The sequence below is a fragment of the Pseudorca crassidens genome, chromosome 4, assembly GCF_039906515.1.
Source record: "Pseudorca crassidens isolate mPseCra1 chromosome 4, mPseCra1.hap1, whole genome shotgun sequence".
Classification (NCBI taxonomy): domain Eukaryota; kingdom Metazoa; phylum Chordata; class Mammalia; order Artiodactyla; family Delphinidae; genus Pseudorca; species Pseudorca crassidens.
In genome coordinates, this window is record NC_090299.1 from 66226968 (window position 1) to 66245127 (window position 18160).

The following is an 18160-nucleotide window of genomic DNA, read 5'->3' on the forward strand; positions in this document are numbered from 1 at the left end:
TGAGCGCTCATTTCCTAACTTGGGGAACTAATGCATCCCTCCCACCTTTAAAAGCATGAAGACACTAGTTTTTAATGTCTGTAAAAGGTATAGACTCAACTGCAAAATGAAGAGTGAGATGATGGTAGCTTAGATTCTAGGAGCTGTGTTCCCTAGACGAACAGATGCTCTCGGCCCCCCTCAATTCTCCCTTCAGCATCTCAAGTCCAGCCCCTCTAATGTCTGCTTCCTGACTAGCAGAGGGGTGGGGAGTGCAGTCAAGTGGGTGCGTGTATTCCATATAGATCAGGCGGATGAGAGGGAAGGAAGAATAAAAGCAAGGGAGAGGAGGAGATAAACACACACAACTTCGAATAGTGGAAGCGTGCTCTCCTTCCCTCAGAAGACATTATTCTGGGCGTTCAGCATCTACAAATAAACTCACTCATGCCCCAGCCTGGTCCAAGGGGGCTTGGGGATAAGAAATGACCTCCAAGGGAATCACATCTTTAGAAAAGGCCTCTTGAAGTATAAAGAGCAAAAGCATTAAACATGAGCATATATAAATGAAAATAAATTACATGTGGAAATAACATGAAACAAATGATATATTACTAACACACATACATTTACCACAGGGCTTTATATATTATATTCTTTTTTAGATCCTTGAAATGTTAAGAGGGTGCGATACCTAATAATTTCTTACAACTCTAAATATTCATAAATATTTTTGAAGGGGAAAATACATGTTTCAATTGTGCGATGTTTCACATACATGTCATTGCGTATGAAAGCTGAAAAGGCTCTTGCAAAGTTATTCAAGTAGGAAAGATAACAATACAGAGTGAGCTTTTAAGAGTTAAGATTTATTTCACTGGTTCTTTTTAAGACTTAAGGAAACAAGGGGCATGCCGGAATATTTTTCTTGAAGTGAAAGCAGCAAGATTTTCAAATGCTCTATCTCTTTTGCTGAAAGTGAGATGGCTGTGGTCAAAGGATTCTTTAAACATTTGCTATTTACATAACATGTTGCAAATGTGCAAAACTTGTTTTAGGTGTTAACTGTAAATAGTTAAATATCTCTAAAGTTAAAATACTGCTCTCAGATCCTATGAGGTAATGGCAGAGGATGTGTTTAAAAAATAGAACTCAAATACTTACGGAGCAGGTTTTGTTGCAATGATTCTGATGGGTACAAGTTCACGTGGTTCTTCTTAAAGACATTCTTGAGCAGTTGCGCCCTCTCCGTGAGGCTGCAGAACAGGTGCAAACGTGTGAAATGAATTATCAACTCGGTGGAGAACCCAGAGAGCCCACAGGACCACCAGAGAGAGTCAGACTGACACAAAAGATTGCTTGAGAAATCCGGAGTCTAGTGATTATTTCAACCCCATTTTCTCAGACAGCAAATGAGGTTTCAAGTACTGGATACTTTTGAGGCCATTTTTTCCCCCCCTGACAGCTAAGGAGAGTTTTGTCCCCAGTAGTCCAGTCAAAAGATTTCCCCACCCCCAGTTATATTTAAGTCAAATACAGACACAGAACCTGCACAATATAATTAATAAAAAATACAAACTCTACCAGTTGTGTTAGTGGCTTCTAAAATCTTGGAATTTAGATTTACTACATATAGCAAGCATGGCATTTTAGAATTAAAAAAATTAACCATTACTATACCTTTTTCCTACTTTGCACATATTCTGGTGTAAAATAATTTTTTTTAGTTATACAGAGAAATCTGAAAAATTATGCAAAGAAGAAATTTCACAGACTTTTTAATTAGAAAAATTCCATTACCACTCTAATATGGTAATGAAATGTGTTCCTTAATTTCATTTTAAAATAAAAAAGCTGTTTTCAGAAAATAATTTACTAGGTAAAGTGACAAGAAAAAACACATTTTCCAATAAACGTTTAGAAGAATCTTCTCTGCAGAAACAAACCCATGTAATTATGTAACTTCTAAAAGCAGAATGTAAGAAATAATGCATCTGTTTTTCTCCCCTGCACACAGAACAGTGTTTCACCCAGTAGGGAGTCAAATACTTGTCGGATAGATGAATTTGAGTAATAATTCCAAAGTGCACTTTTAAACATCATCAATCCTCCCAATCATGCCGTTTCTCCATTGGCTGATTTATAAAACTTTGCTTTGATATCAAACACATAACAAGCATGAAGAGCTAATAAATAATCCACATGTGTTGCAGCAAATGTTTATGCAATTTTGTTTTAATCACTGGAATTGACTCAGTGGACAAATTTCCATCTTTTAGTTTCCCCACTTTAAAGCTTTAGTTAACTGCTGTAAGTTATGTTAGTTCTGTATTTTGCCAATTTTTTTAGACCCCGAAAGGGAACAATGTTTATCATATGCAAAAAAAAGGATCATCTGCAAAATGAACTCATTGTAATTACACAAACATTTAGGCTTTTGCTGAAATAAAATATTTAGAAATGTTGACATCTGTAGTAGTCTTACACACATTTTTAAAAGTCTAGCGGTGTTAACTGCTATTTATTAGACATATTTTATTGTCACTGGGAATTAAGGCAAGAAAGCTAATTAATCTTAAAACTCCAGTGGTTTTGCAACAATTTGTAAAGCTTGTTTTTGCTAGTGAAATAAACAGATATGGGGAATGAGAAGGAGCCATTTTTACAGAGTGACTTTTCTTACTCTGCTCTTAAAATGATCTACCGTTACAGACCCGGGGACTCACAGGGACACTAAAATATGTAACCGCTTGGAGGAAGTCGGCAGCTTTAGCAGCAGGTGGTCTGATGTTGTTAGCAGAGCATCTTGGATGGGGTGCTTGGCAAGTCTCTGGTGTTTAAAACTGAAATGACTACAGAAGACTAGAGGACGGCAATGTATCATGCTAGAGCTTCTTCTTCCCAAAATACGTTTTCCAGGTTTCGGGCTGGCCTTCCTGAATGCATGATACTTTAATACTACGACATGACACTTTAATATTACAATTATGGAAGCGATAAGAAGGCAGATGTGAGAATTGCCCCTTTCATATTATGGCAACCTAAATATATGAGATAATGTAATTTTGTTTTGTAACGGTTCATATAAGGCTAGTTTATCACTCAGCTGTTACATCAAGTTAATGTCTAGTGTTAAAAAAAAAAGGAGAAAAGTCTCTTTCTGGGGAAAGAAGCACACTACTGTGGAAAGAGCCTGGGCTTTGCAGTCTTACTTTGGTTTAATTCTGAGTCTGTTACTTATTAGCTGGGTCACCTTAGGCAACCTTTCTTGGACATCTCATGGAGAACAGGACAATTCCTAACCTCGGGCTGACAGGAGGATTCAGGGAGTTGTATAGCTTCAACCACAGTTACTGGTACTCAGGAACCACTCAACACTTAGAAGCACTAGTTCTTCCCACCCTTACCATCCCCCAGATCCCACGGAATTTATTATTTAAAAAACCCCAACTAGAACAGAGATCATCACGAAACAAAAGATACTCTGTGAGGCCCATTTCTGATGCCTTGGTTTATATTCAACATTACCTCAACAAGAAGTCTATTGCTGAACATGAGTTTTAACTTATAATGCCCCTCACTCCACTTCCTTAGGAAAACTACTAGGTTTTTTTGGTGTGTATTTTGCTTTTTGCCTTGGCTACGCTGGACCTCTTGATAGAACAAAAACTCCCTCCTCAGAATATAAATGCCGTTCATGGGAGGGTGCTTAATAAATAATAACTGATGATGATTTGTATCTCTCTAGTACTATCCCACTTTTGGAGAACTACTCATCATTTCAAAGTTATGCAGTTTCTGTACCATCAAGGTTTATGGGTACTGATATCACTATCAAGCCACATTATAAAATATACTGGTAACATGTTAATATTAATAGACATGTTAAAAGTTTAGTTTCTGTTGAACAGTTTAACACAGTGTGAGGAGAAAAAAAGACTCTAGGATGCCTTCTAACTAAAACCACATCTTATTCACAACTCTCGTTCAGTAGTTTTACTCAATTTGTAGGGTCTTTCATGTACATACCAAGCTATGTAAATTTTCGATTTATTTAATGCAATCACACAATTACCACTTACGTTATTTCCAAGCCTGTTAAAATGCTGCAACTTAGATATCTGATGAGGTGAGGTGGAAATATACCACGTTTTAAAATAAAATTTCATTTAGAAATACTAAAAAAAAAACCGTAAAAACTCATTTACTGTCCTGGAACATGTTGTCTTAAGGTATTTTCAGTTATCTTTGAAGAGTGGTCAATTTGCATTTGTTGTTTTATTGGGTTGCCAAGCTGTTTTCATTCATTCATGAAATGTTTTAGTGCATAGCATACGACAGCTGTCCTGTAGTAGGCAGTGGTGGTGGGGAGATGAACGATGAATATAAGAAGCCTAAGTAATCTCTGCTCTGGAGGAGGTATTTCATCGTTCTGTCACGTTTCTTTACAAATGTTGGATGGAACCCTTATCACAGGGATGAGAGTAGGCTGGGGGAAAACATTTGATATGTCCTCCTATCCTAATCACCTCCCCCCCGACCCCGTGCCTCTGCCCCAGCCTCAAAGAAATTTATGTAATCCTGATATAAAACCCAGGTGAAAATTGAAAAATATAGTTTCTTTTCTATTAGTTCTGGGGCAATGTTAAAATTGCTTTTCATTAAGATAAACAATACAGAGAAAAGCTGGGAGAGAACACCATCACCACCCCCATGACCAAATGATCTGACATCCATACTTCCCTACTGTCTTTTTTAAAGCTAAGGCTGTGGGCCACACAGTGGTGATGGACAAATTAATAAGGACTGACCTGAAGATCTTGGGCTAAAATTCTATTTAGTAACGGCTGATGATGATATGCTGGCTAATGTCTACAGTTAGATACAAAAAATTATGAGACTCATTATTCATACTGCCTTACCATAAGATGCATTGCTTCACACACACGTGAAAGGTATCCAGTAATAACTGCCCTGTCTCTAATGAGCCCATTGTCCACAACCCCTTACTTTAAATCTTTGGGATTCTGAATTCACATTTTGTTTTGTTTTGTTTTAGAAAAAGTAATATGTTACACACAATGTGTAGATGTAATACTCCCAAGTGGCATCTTAGAGGCCCATATTCCAAAAATTAATATTCCTGCTATAAAATACAGGAATATTACATTGTAGAAAAATAAACACGATCAATGTCCTTATATTTATAGTACAAATTGTTTTGGTTTTTCCAGCAAATTTTGCTAGAAACCTATGGAAAAAATTGAATTTCAAAGCTTTTTGGACTTTGGGAATGAAGATGTTTTGGCTCCCTAGTGTTGGAGCAAAGAAAGTAAAAGTAAAAGCAAAGAACAGGATTTCACAGCTTAAAGTCATTTTCTTAACACACAAAAATAAGCCATGGCTACACAGTATTAGGAATAAGGTTTGGCTTTATTCTCCCAATTTTTTAGACTTAAACTGATTTCTACCATAACCCATGGCTCAAAAGCAATATACTTAAACGATGAAACATACTTTTTTCCTCAAAATTTCGATGTAAAATTAAAATATATCTAATTTGCTGGAAATTATGATAAGTGGCATACTATTTCTATAAAAAGGACTAATTCTTTTAACCAAGGCGTTCCAATTTTTGAAAATGAGTAGAGATGAGAAATAAATTCTTATAAATACTAATCTGGATACGGTGCTTACAAGTAAGTTATAGTTTCTCTGACACTCTTTCATTTTACATCTAGGTTGACTTCATAGTAGTGCTTAGTGAAGATTAAAAAAATTGGGATGATCAACCCGCAAGATCTTTCTTAAGAATTGCATCATTCTATGACAAAAAAAGTAAACAATCATTAACGCTAGGCGTTACTAGTTTGGGAAGTGTAACCTATATACTTCTATGTTCTTGTTATCACATTTTAATTTAATTACCCACAGGTCAACCCCACTACTCAACTATCCTTTCACCCACCCTTTCATTCGTTCGTTCATTCATTCCTTAGTTAACTCTCTTGGCCATACATTCACCCACTCAACAAATATTGACTGAGTGCTACTATGTTCCTGGCTCTGTGGCCGGTTCTGGGTTGTAGTTAAGACCAGGACAGAGGCCTCTCCTACAAGGAGCTCCGTCTAGTAGGGGAGACGAACAAGCATAGGGCGAACAAATACACTATATCATAATGCAATGAATGTAAAAACAGAAGAACAAACAAGATACAGAGATAGCAGAATAAGAATTGATTTTACCTGTGAAAAGCTGAGGGAATTGCATTTGGACTGGGTTTTGAAAGCTAGGAATTGGATTACCCAGTCTGTAAGGGGTATCAGCTCTAGACAAGGAACAGCATGTGTGGAGACCGGGAGGCGTAAAATAATGTGGTGTTTTGGCACTCAGGGAAGCCTGGTATCACTAGAATACACAGAAATCACTATTTCTTCCTCTTTGAAAAATGCAGATGAAATTAGCTAGTTTTTTGAAATTTGACATGAGTCTTATTCTCCAAGGTTTCTGAAAGAGTTCTATCAATAAAATCTATCTGACAATTTCTAAACTGCCTTAGAATGTAGTTTGGTGTTAAGACTTTTCCAACCAGTTGCTACTTTTCCCCTTTCACAGATCTTTTTCTCCCCCTTCCTCTAGCTACCGTTTAGCAGGGAGACACCATGCCGCACTGACCATCGCCATCCTTCTCTTCACCGATTGGCAGCAACGGCAACACAGGGTCCCTACTGTACTAGGGGTTTTTGTCTGGGGTATTCAGCTAACATCTAACTTAGTCCTGAGTCCTTAAGAAAAGCTGAACAGCTGTTTTAGGCAAATGAGCTGAGCAGCAGCAGGAAATTTATCAGATGCATTTTCTTGGAGAAGCTGGTTGTCAGTTACGGCGGAATTCACTTCTTTCCTTCTAGGTTCTCTGACTTATTTAATGTAAGGGACTACACACATCACAGACTCAGGTCTTTAGGACCCAGAGGTCAGAGGTCATCACAGGGAACCCTCAGCCTGACTTATGAATTGCTGAAGTCACCGATATACTATAAACGATGGAAAACCAGTATCACATGGAGGGGCTTAACGTAGGTTTTATTAACATACAAATAGGAGAAATTTACTAAGGGTAGTAACAATGCTATCAGTAGACTTTCCCTAATAATTGTGAATAAATATTTTGGTTCACAATTTTGTGAGCTAGAACTCTTACCACATCCTTTTTACAGCTAGAGTGAAAGAGGGAAAAAACATTTACTGAGGAACTAGTTATGAAAGGCAATAGAATAGATGTTGACTTGGAGGTGAAGGGAAGAGATGAGGAGAAGGTGGAGGGAGGAGTAGCTACACCTGTAACCGCAAAGGTAGCAGCCCATCAGGTACACAGGGACACCGACTCGGAGAGGCTATGAACTGTCATGTTAGCGGCAGGCTAGTTTTGCTGCCATCCTACGTTCTTGAAAAGCAGCAGCAGGAGGCAGAATAGTGCATGGTTAGCAACAGGGTTTCTAGAATCAACTGACATGGGCTCAAGGCCCAGCGTGGTCATTTCTGACCTTGAGAACCTGGTCTGTCTAAGCCCCGGTTTCCTCATCTGGAAAAACTGGGGATGATGGATTTGTACAGGGTCGTTGCAGGAGTGTAATGCAATAGTACCTGTGAAGTGAGGAGTGCAGCAGCCAGCACGTGGTGCACGCCCCACAGATGCCAGTGCTGTTATTTTTAAGAGAGGCACAGACTGGCGTGTGACGTGCTCCTTCGGCCTAATGAGAGCACGAGAGGGCTGGAAGCCAAGGTCTCAGCCTGAGTTCCCAGTCTGACACTCCACTGTGTCAAATTGACTAACAACAGTGAACCACGATGAAGGTGACACAGACCAGGGCAAAACGTTTCCTATGGTTGAGACAAAACTTTAGCTCACTTTAGTGTGATGAAAGACAGAAAGAATAAATTCCTCGTATTTTCTTCATAATTGTGGTGTATCACAGAGTGCTTTCATATAAGTTTAAATTCTTTTCTATAACGTTTTGTGAAATTTAGTCAATTCAATTAGCTTTCTAACCTTGCTTTTTTGCGGGGCGGGGGGCGGTAAGGAGGACTTGGAAGACATAACTGACTTCATATATGACAGACATATGCCCAGGTCAGTTCCTAACAATGTACTGAACCACAAAGGTAACTGTGGGAGAGCTGACTTTATGTCAAGCTCTGATTTTGACTATATTCTACTGTGTTATTTTTTTTCTTTTTCAGTTTAATAATAAACACTATTTGTACCTACCATTTATTGAGTGCTCATTAAGCACCAGATGGCAAGCCACCTGCTTTATCCACAGTATTTTATGCAATTCTCACAACTGGCCATGAGGGAGGTATTATCACTCCCATTGTATAGATGAGAAAATTGAGGCTCAGCAGCACTAAGCAACTTGGCTAAGGTCACCTGCAGCTTAGTGAAGAAAGATGTGATCTGAATCTGCATCTCTCTGACTGCAAAATTTGTCAGTGACACTGCTAGCTCCACGTTAACAGATAAACACGTTTAACTGCTTATTTCCAACCACTAGCAAAAGACATTTAAAGTTCACTTGGAAAAGAACATATTCAGGTCATATTTTACCTTTTCCCAAGCACAACTGCTCCTGGGTCTTGAGATTTTGCCTCCAGCTCCTGAACTTCATCCACTAATGTTTTAAAAGCAGTCCTCTTGATACTGCAAAAAAAAAAGGGTAGAAGTATTCGTGTGAAGATTTAAGACTTTATGAAACTAGTTTTGATCATGCTGCTGCTAAGTACAACAGTAACCAGTGTACAAGCAATTTTTCCATAGAATCTAAAAAACTACAGTAGGGACTTCCCTGGTGGCGCAGTGGTTAAGAATCTGCCTGCCAATGCAGGGGACATGGGTTCGAGCCCTGGTCTGGGAAGATCCCACTTGCCGCGCAGCAACTAAGCCCGTGTGCCACAACTGAGCCTGCACACTAGAGCCCATGTGCCACAACTACTGAAGCCCGCGAACCTAAAGGCTGTGCTCCACAATAAGAGAAGCCAATGCAATGAGAAGCCTGCGCACTGCAACGAAGAGTAGCCCCCGCTCGCTGCAACTAGAGAAAGCCCGCGACCCCAACACAGCCAAAAATAAATAAATAAATTTATTAAAAAAAAAAAAAGACTACAGCAATTCTGGGCATTAATATAATTATAGAAACAATAGTCATAAAATAAATCGTTTACGTTTACAATATTAAAACTCTCAGTTATTAAATAAGCATCACATTAACTAACATTAATGATATCTTTTTTGTGGGAAGAGAGGACACTTTAAAACTTATAATCCTTGAGAAAGATTAGTAAAGTTGTAGTTTCTTCTATCCTGTTTTATGCATGTTTAGAATCAGGCAAGCAAAAATTCCCTTTCACAACTACTGTTCAGTAAAATTTATATATATATGTATTTGGAGGTAAAAGAATTTTTTCTTCTACCTTGAACGGGTTTTTCAGGCTGATTAACAAAAATGTTAATTGAAGCTACCTGCTTTACTTCTGTTCGCTCTTTTAAACTAACTTAGTTTTCTAATTCTTCAATCACTCCTTTCTTCTTTATGTAGAATTAATATTACTAATTCCTATTCTGTAAGCTCTACACTAGAGTTAATGTTACAACGAGAGAAATCTGAGGATTAATATGCATCTGTGTTGTTAATGACATAACTGAGCATTATACTTACACTTTGTACACCACGTCAAGAAGCAAAGATGCCACAGGGATAAATAACAGGCCTGTCCAAAAGACTCCGGAACTGAACAACATGGCTGCCTGAGTAAAAGCATCAGAAACAGTATTACTTTAAAAACCAAGAAACACATCATTCATGTTTAGTTTTCATATGATTTCAAGTAAAATAATTTTAAGAATCTCATTCTGCAAGAGAGTACACAATAACTCTGAATTCACACTTGTGAAATATTTGGAATTAAAAGCCAAATGTATTAAAACATGCATTTTCTACATTTCTTTTTTTCCTTCAAGTAGCTAATACAACAAAGTTTTATCACGTGCCAAATCTTTTCATAGTTTTATGTGAAATTTTTATTACTGTGATCAAAACAATGGAGTAATAAACTTTGACCTTCTTTTATAACTTAGAATATAAAAATTTATCTTTTTGAGCAAACTTCAAACATACACTGGATTAAATTCTCTTATAATACAACATGGAAAATCAATCCTAATTAAAAGCTACATTTACTATTGCTGGCACATAAAAATTTGCTTTTCTAAAATATTGCATGATACTAAAAGATCATCCAGATAAATCATGAATACAGTATAAACAAATTAATTAAGGAATCTATGAAAAATAACAATTTGATATTAGATAGGAATAATATTAATTTTTGTTCAAAGATTTACATAACTTGTTTCGGTGCATCCTGTTATTGCTAAAGTCAAGCCAAATGTTTAGTATGTAAAACCCAAATAAAAATGTATTAAAATAACTTTAAGCATTCCTTTGTATTAAATCCCAAATTGCTATATCAGAGCCTTTGGGGTTGCAAAGAAAATGATTCTATAATAAAAATCAACAAATTCTATTAGTTATTTGCGATTATAATAAAAAAAATCCCTTTATAATGTAATTAGATTACTAGAGCTTAAAAGGGATAGTGTCATATAATAAAACCAAAAGGGATATTTTGCTTCACTTCGAGTCTATTTGTTTATCAAGAATAAATTTGCAGTACCTATTTAAATCCATAGACATATTGTTATAACTCCATTCTGAAGTAGCCAACCAACGCACACACATTTACATCCCATTAAAACTCACGCAAGAAATTTTTTTTTTTAACCAGGTCAGGAATTAAAAATGATTTAGAGTTTAATTCGTATAGGCAGGTTCACAATTACACATAAACAGTCCTAATCAATCAATCCTTATCAAATACAAAGATTACTAATTTTAAGTTGTGTTTCAGATTACCTATTCATTTTGACTCTCAACTGGAGACCAGGAGCTGCTGTTTAAAATTTTTTCTACATTAACACAAGCTTATTGATACGGACTCTTGGTACAAGGATACTCAGGTTTCCCTCTATCTAGGCTGACACAGCTCTGAACACAACGTTAAAATAAGAACATGCTATTACCCAAAATTTCAGAAAGTAAATGTTGCCACGTGGATTCAATGGAATAGCACCCACATTGTAGATACCACCAAGACGAAAGATATTCACATAAAAGTCATTTTATTTTATAAGCAAAACATGATCTTCGACATGCTTGCTGACATCCTCAATAGTGAAAACCAACAATAACTGTGTAATAGGAAATGTCCATCAAGTCAGTGGGTTTTGTTTAGTTGGAAGGAAGCTTTTGAGTTAGGTAATGACTGCAAAATGGCACATTTCTTTTTCCTTCTACGGGAAAAAGGTAAGATGAGATTCTAAGTCATGTAACTGAAAATGCCTCTTTTACTTGGCTTAATTTTATAATCTCTTTTAATTTGGGGGCAAGAGAAGAAAGATTTATTCTCGCCTTTGCCACCCTGTATTAAATGTCCACTGGTGGTGAAGGAGGCCGCTAATTCTGACCATTGTAATGTTAACTATGACGGGGAGACTGGCGCCCACTATTCAGTCCACCAGCCTTTGGCTTTGCAAATGAACGCCATGCATTGAAGGGAAAGAAGTTTTTCTGCGTCATATCTGAAAGCCTGTCAGATTTTTTTTTCTTTTGCAGAGTTAATCCAAACCTAAAAGATTTAAAGCCGACATTCGCATTAAAGACAGAGAGCCTCTTTGTATTTTTTGGATGAAGAAGGGGGGGGAAATAAAATCCCACAGAGGTATTTCCTTCCTTTCTGTACAAGAAAGCTCCCCCTCACTCTGTAGAGACCATTTTTGTCTCTAACTTTTCACATCTCTCCACTCGCAGGCAGGTCGGCTGGGAAAAGACGCCCGATCCCGCAGACAATGGGGGTGGGGGGTCAGGAGCCGCCTGTTCGGGGCCGGGCTCGCGCTCCCTCCGCCAGCGGCTGGCAAGTCGCTCCTAACATGGGAGATTGGGGGGCCACGCCAAGCAGCCCCGATGCCCCTCCTCGAGGCCCTTTGAAACCAAATGGAATCTGCCACAAAGGTGCCTCCCGGGGGACTTGAGAAAGGATCAGCCCAGGGAGCTGCAAAGCCAGTACACTTGAGGGCACAGGTCCCGCTCCGGGAACAAACAATTGCTTGTCTGCAGAGCGATGCTGTCTCAGCATCGGGCCACGCGGGCTTCAAAAATGAACCATCACTGCCTGAAAACGCAAGCTGCGGCAGAGGAATGAGGAATTGTTTTGAAATTTCCCTGTGAACTTGCAGAGAAAGAACGTTTGAGAAATTCCTAGCTCATGTGCAGTTAGCTAAGCCGAAGGGCTTGAGCAGATAAGAGGGCTTACCTTCTGACCCACAGTGAGGTGACCCCTTGGTACCCACGTTCCCACACAGAGAGGAACACTTACTTTTTCACCTGCAGTGTCTCCCATGTTCAGTCTTGGAGGAGAGAATTTCGATGTGCTACCTGCCTACAAACTTTCAGCAATGCACTTTTTAAGTCTGTCCCTCCTTTTACCCTATAAATGTCCAAGTGGGGAACTAGGATGCTGATTCTTCGCTTAAGTACAGACACTATCTAAATAAGAAGGCTCCCTGGGGAGTCCTAAAACTATATCCGCGGACCCCAACTAGAGCAGGGCTGGTGATAAACAGCCCTGGAAGTGGTGGTGGCTCTGCCTGTCCCAGCTCTCAGAGATGGAGGGAGTAACTTCGGGGTCTCTGCTTCCTCAGCTGTAAAGTGGATTGTAAGAATTAAACCAATAATGTTTATAAAGTGGCTGCTTTTATTACTACCACTGATTATTAACAAACGTTCCTTTCTTCATTTTAATTTTCAAATTCCTTTAAACACTCGAGTCTTGTGTTCTTTTCAGTAATCTCTCCCATGAGCTTCAAGGAAGGAAATTTTTATCACAACATCAAATTAAGTGTAAGTTTATAAATGTCATGGTTTTCATCACATTAACATCACAGTATATACTCATCTCAAGACTGAAACTGGCCGAGTAACTGAACCCTAATAAATTGCCATTCATCTCAATTTGCTAATGTAGGAAATGGAGATAAAATTGTTTTCATAAAAATTATTAAAGATTGCATGGGCACAATATATTAATTTGGAAGGGAAAATTCAGAAAACAGTGCCGTAAAACTTGGTTAGTTTCTTCTGTCGGGGGGGGGAGGGCAGCAAGATAAATTAATATAAATAATATAAATACCAGAGGAGTTACGAGTTAATGTTAATAACAACAACAAAAAAACAAGCAGTGATTATTAAGTGTCTAGATAAAACTTTATAAAAGGACTTTCTAAGCTTAAAAACAGTGGGAAAAGAGCTATAAAAAGAAATGCTTTAAAGAACTGACCCATGAAAATGGAGAAGTTCCACGTGTTCAAAAAGAACTTAACTAAAAAATAAATGATACATAAGAACTTGGGAAAATGGCTGCCATAAGTATATGAAATTCTGCACTAAAACCTGATTATAAAAATAGACCACTTATCTTCATAAGAATAGCTAAGATTCCAACAGATAGGCAAAAGACCTGAGAAGGTATTCACAAAAGCAGCAGCAAGTAATCAACAACATGGAAAAATGCTGGGCCTCTCTGTAGTCACAGAAACATTACCAAATTAGATCAGATTTAAACAATTCATGATCACACTTGGGGGAGTGCGGAGGTATGGTGAAACAGGTATGTGGAGTAATTTACATTCCCATCAGCAATGTACTTGCCTTTGGGAAAGGTAATTGACATGTGCATCAAGAACACAAACATGCATTCCTGTTAATTTGATAATTCAACTTCTGGGACTATGTGTTGAAATCTGGTACAGCTTTTACATACAGGTTAATATCCTATGAAACTGTTCTGTGGTCACTAGTCCTGCAAGCGCTCCCTCCAAAAGCCTGTCATGGCCCAAGGCTTAGTAAAGGTATAAACAAACCACAGCATACCCCTCCTGGAGAGTCACAGGGCAGAGTAGCGTGTTTAAGGCTTTGAGAAATCACAGTAAAGAACCTACTGAAGAGTTTTTAAAATCAAGGTTTCCAAAATACATTTATCGACCATGGAACACTTTTTCCTATATATTGCTTTCTAACATCCCAAGGAACTAATTTTGCGGAATGCAAATATTCATTGTGCGTTTTTTTAAAAATAGTAAAACATCAGTGAAAACTAACAGGAAAAACTACGTGGCTGGTTAAGTAAATGTACATCTATATGAGATAATACTGTCCAAGCTATTAAAGATGCTGTTCGAAGAGTGTAATTGTTAGGAAGCTGATTGTTTGGACAAGTCCTGAATAAAGGGAAAGGTAGACTATCCTGGCATTCTCTCAGGAGCCTTCTGTTATCATATACACACACTCCCTGGGAAGGTTGGAAGTTTCTATTATCTACATGGGGATCAGTCACGGTCTCTCCCTGTGGCTTAGATCTCTTGCCTGTGCTTCAAACACAGACCAGCCAGCTCTGAACTTGAATGTCAAAGAGGCACTTCAAACTTAATACATTCCCCAACTGAACACACACTGTCTTCCTCCCAAACCTGCTCTTTCTTCGTGCAATCTCTTCAGGGAATAGCTTCATCACCACCTGCCTGAGACGGAAGCTGGGCTCTATTCTTGAACTGCCTCTTGATACTATATCTGCTTTATCACCAGGTTCTGTTGTGCTTTAGTATCTTGAGACCCACCTACTTCTCGCTCACCCTGCTGCCATTACTCCAGTCCAAAACTTGCCTGTCCTCCTAATAGCCTCAGGCGTGGACTTGGTGACTCCCGTCCTGCTCTGCTTCTAGCCAGTCCCCCCACTACAGCCAGAGCCACAGTGCAAATTAGCTTTGAGCAGTTCTTGGATTAAACCCTTTCAGTGGCTTTATACCACCCTCAGGATGGAGTACAAAAATCCGTAATATGATTTCATGACCTTTCCTACCTGACTTCTGATTACGTCCCCTACAACATCTCTCAAGCCAGCCCCCATCTCTAGCTTCACAAAGTGTTTCAGATTTTGGAATCTGCCCAAGCTTACTCTCGTCCTTGGACCCTGTATCTGTGACTCCTGCTTGCTCTTTAGTTTTCACATCAGATGTCACTGCTTTCCTTAGACTTGGGTTAGCTGACCCTACTTTGTGCTTCCACTTTGGTGGTAACTATTACCCATTTTCTAGTTACAGACTATAATCCTTGTAAGAGGAAGAAATATATCTTGATGAATTCTTACAGCCCAAGTGCTTAACCACCAGCCAGGTGTTCAATAAATAATTGTTGAATAAATAAGTTCTTACAACCTAGTGTTTAGAGCGATTAAAGGTCAAAAAACACCAGAGCCTTGGGACTATATTCCTGAGATGTTGTTTGGCTTTCTTGTGCTCTGGCATGGAGTTATTCTGGGAGCAGTTATAACTAGATATTTATGTGATTTGGGGAGAGAGGAGAAGGGCTTGATTCAGCTCCCTAACCATCCTTTTCCAATAGAGGTCATTTTATCTGTTACAAAGGCTGAGTGACATGCATTAAAAGCTAAGTATGTTAAATTACCTTCCCCATCTCCCTTTTGAATCAACAGAAATATTTTGGCAAATCCAGGGAAAGTATGATAACTAAAAGTAACAATTTTTTTGTGGGGGGGGGCAAGGAAGGGATGTAGAATGGGCAGGAAGAGAAGGAAGGTCTCATACCGGCATTAATGAAGACTTTTCTTAACTACACAACGTGACTATTTTGCTACGTTAAATAAAAAGAATATAAAACCCCAGTCTTCCCTGTCTCGGCAAATATAAACTTTATCCTTCCAGCTGCTCTGGCCAAAAAACTTGCTTTTCCTCCTTTTTTCTCTCAGACCACACTTCCAATCCATTGGTAAATCTGATCTGCTCTATTTAAAAAAAAAAATCCACATATCAATGTTTATAGCAGTATTATTCACAATAACCAAAAGGTGGAAACATCAACAGATGAATGGATAAACAAAATGTGGCTTATAAATATCATGTGCTGTCATTCAGCCTTAAAAAGGAATGAGGTTCTGGCGCAGGCTACAAATAGATGAACCCCGAAGACATTTCGCTAAGTGAAATAAGCCAGATACTAAAGGACAAATATTACAGGATTCCACTTACAAGGGGTACCTAGGGTAATCAAGTTCAGAGACAGAAAGTAGAATAGTGGCTGCCAGGGGTTGGGCAGAAGCAGTAACGGGGAGTTATTGTTTGATGGGTCTAGAGTATCAGGTGGGGAAGATGAAAAAGTTCTGGACGTGGATGGTGGTGACAGCTGCACAACACTGTGAATGAGCTTAATACCACTGAACAGTACACTTAAAAATGGTTAAAATGATAAACAGTAAGTCATATATATTGTATCAAATAAATTTAAAAATTAAAGAGATTCTGGGGCTTCCCTGGTGGCGCAGTGGTTGAGAGTCTGCCTGCCGATGCAGGGGACACGGGTTAGTGCCCGGGTTTGGGAAGATCCCACGTGCCGCGGAGCGGCTGGGCCCGTGAGCCATGGTCGCTGAGCCTGCGCGTCCGGAGCCTGTGCTCCGCAACGGGAGAGGCCACAACAGTGAGAGGCCCGCGTACCGCAAAAAATGCAAAAAAAAAAAAAAAAAAAAAAAAAAAAATTAAAGAGATTCTAAGGGCAAAACTCCCTTCTCCTTAAATCCAGAGTCTACCCACTTCACAGCCCCTCCCCCATGCCTCATGCTCCGCCACCTCTCTCCTCTGGATTACCCCCCCAACGGCCTTTTCATGTGTGCCTTTCCTTCTGTTCCCATAGCAATCTATCCTCAGCACAGCACCCAGAGCAATCATTTAAAAAGCCAGACTGTGACTGCGCTCAACCCTCCAGGGACTCGGGAGTCTAAGCGCATCTTTACAATTGTCTCTTGGCCAGGGATGCTCTGCCCCATCCCTCTAGCTCCTTTACTACTCGCTCCCTCCTGCCCTCGTTCTGCTTCCGCACTCTGGCCTCCTCAGTGTCTCAGCACTTGGCCATCTCTCCTGCCTGCAATTCTTTCTGCTGGCGGCCTCAGGGCTTCCTCACCCCACTTCCGGTCTCTGCTCGAAGGTCATCTTTGCAGTGATCTCCCACGGCCACTGCACCTAAAGCAGCACCACACCGCCACGGCAGTAATTTCTAGCTTTTTTCCTGCACTACAGTGCTCCACAGCACTTACCATCCGCACGCTCTAGAATGTACTTTTGTTTCTCTCTTTATTCTCAAGAATATACGCTCCCGAGGGCAGGCCTTTTCTCTTTTGTTCACTGCTGTATCTCCAGAACCTAGACTAGTCCTTTGATATATATTTGTCAAAAGAATAAATTATCTAATCAAAGATAAGTACACAAATTAAGGATAGAAAAAGACTGGACTCATATGTTTACAGGGATTACCTTTGGGTTGTGAAGCTGTTGTTTTTTTCCTTCTTTTTTCAGAAGTTTATTTAATGACTGTAAGCTAACCATATAATTGAAAACTTTTTATTATGAATTTTATTTAAAAAGCAAAAACATCGGGGCATCCCTGGTGGTGCAGTGGTTGGGAGTCCGCCTGACGATGCAGGGGACACGGATTTGTGCCCCGGTCCGGGAGGATCCCACATGCCGCGGAGCGGCTAGACCCGTGAGCCATGGCCGCTGAGCCTGCGTGTCCGGAGCCTGTGCTCCGCAGCGGGAGAGGCCACAGCAGTGAGAGGTCTGCGTACCGCAAAAAAAAAAAAAAAAAAAAAAAGCAAAAACATCAATTTTTACTGATTTGGGAGGTATTCAGAGGAAGAGGCCAAGGCTTCAGCTAGCCAGGCGAGGGAGGGTGCATTGTCTATGACCTGTTTCCTACTCCCGGTTCACCAGCTGATCAGAAAGTGAAGAATAAGAATTTAGGGAAATACTGTGTGGACACGTTTGTCACCATGGACATTGCAGAGTCGGGAGGCATCTGAGGGGACATACACTCAATGGTATCTGTCTAAACGGTACAACTAAACAAGTTATAATAAAGCTGCCCTTTTCAGTCACACTCTAACCTTTTTCTGCACTTAGAATTATTTTCCTAGGTTAGATCACAATCACAAGGAGAAGATGTA

General features: G+C 39.4%; 1 protein-coding gene across 6 annotated transcripts in view; it reads right to left on the reverse strand.

Moving 5' to 3' along the window:
* ATP8A1 (ATPase phospholipid transporting 8A1) overlaps positions 1-18160 on the reverse strand; it is a 235562-nt gene that overhangs the window by 1109 nt on the left and 216293 nt on the right. For all 6 annotated transcript variants that reach the window (XM_067735836.1, XM_067735834.1, XM_067735838.1 and 3 more), the window contains 3 exons: positions 9697-9785; positions 8589-8681; positions 1144-1235 (listed from right to left, as the gene is read on the reverse strand). In XM_067735836.1, the coding sequence (XP_067591937.1) occupies positions 1144-1235; positions 8589-8681; positions 9697-9785 (274 nt within the window). The remainder of the gene's footprint in view (positions 1-1143; positions 1236-8588; positions 8682-9696; positions 9786-18160) is intronic.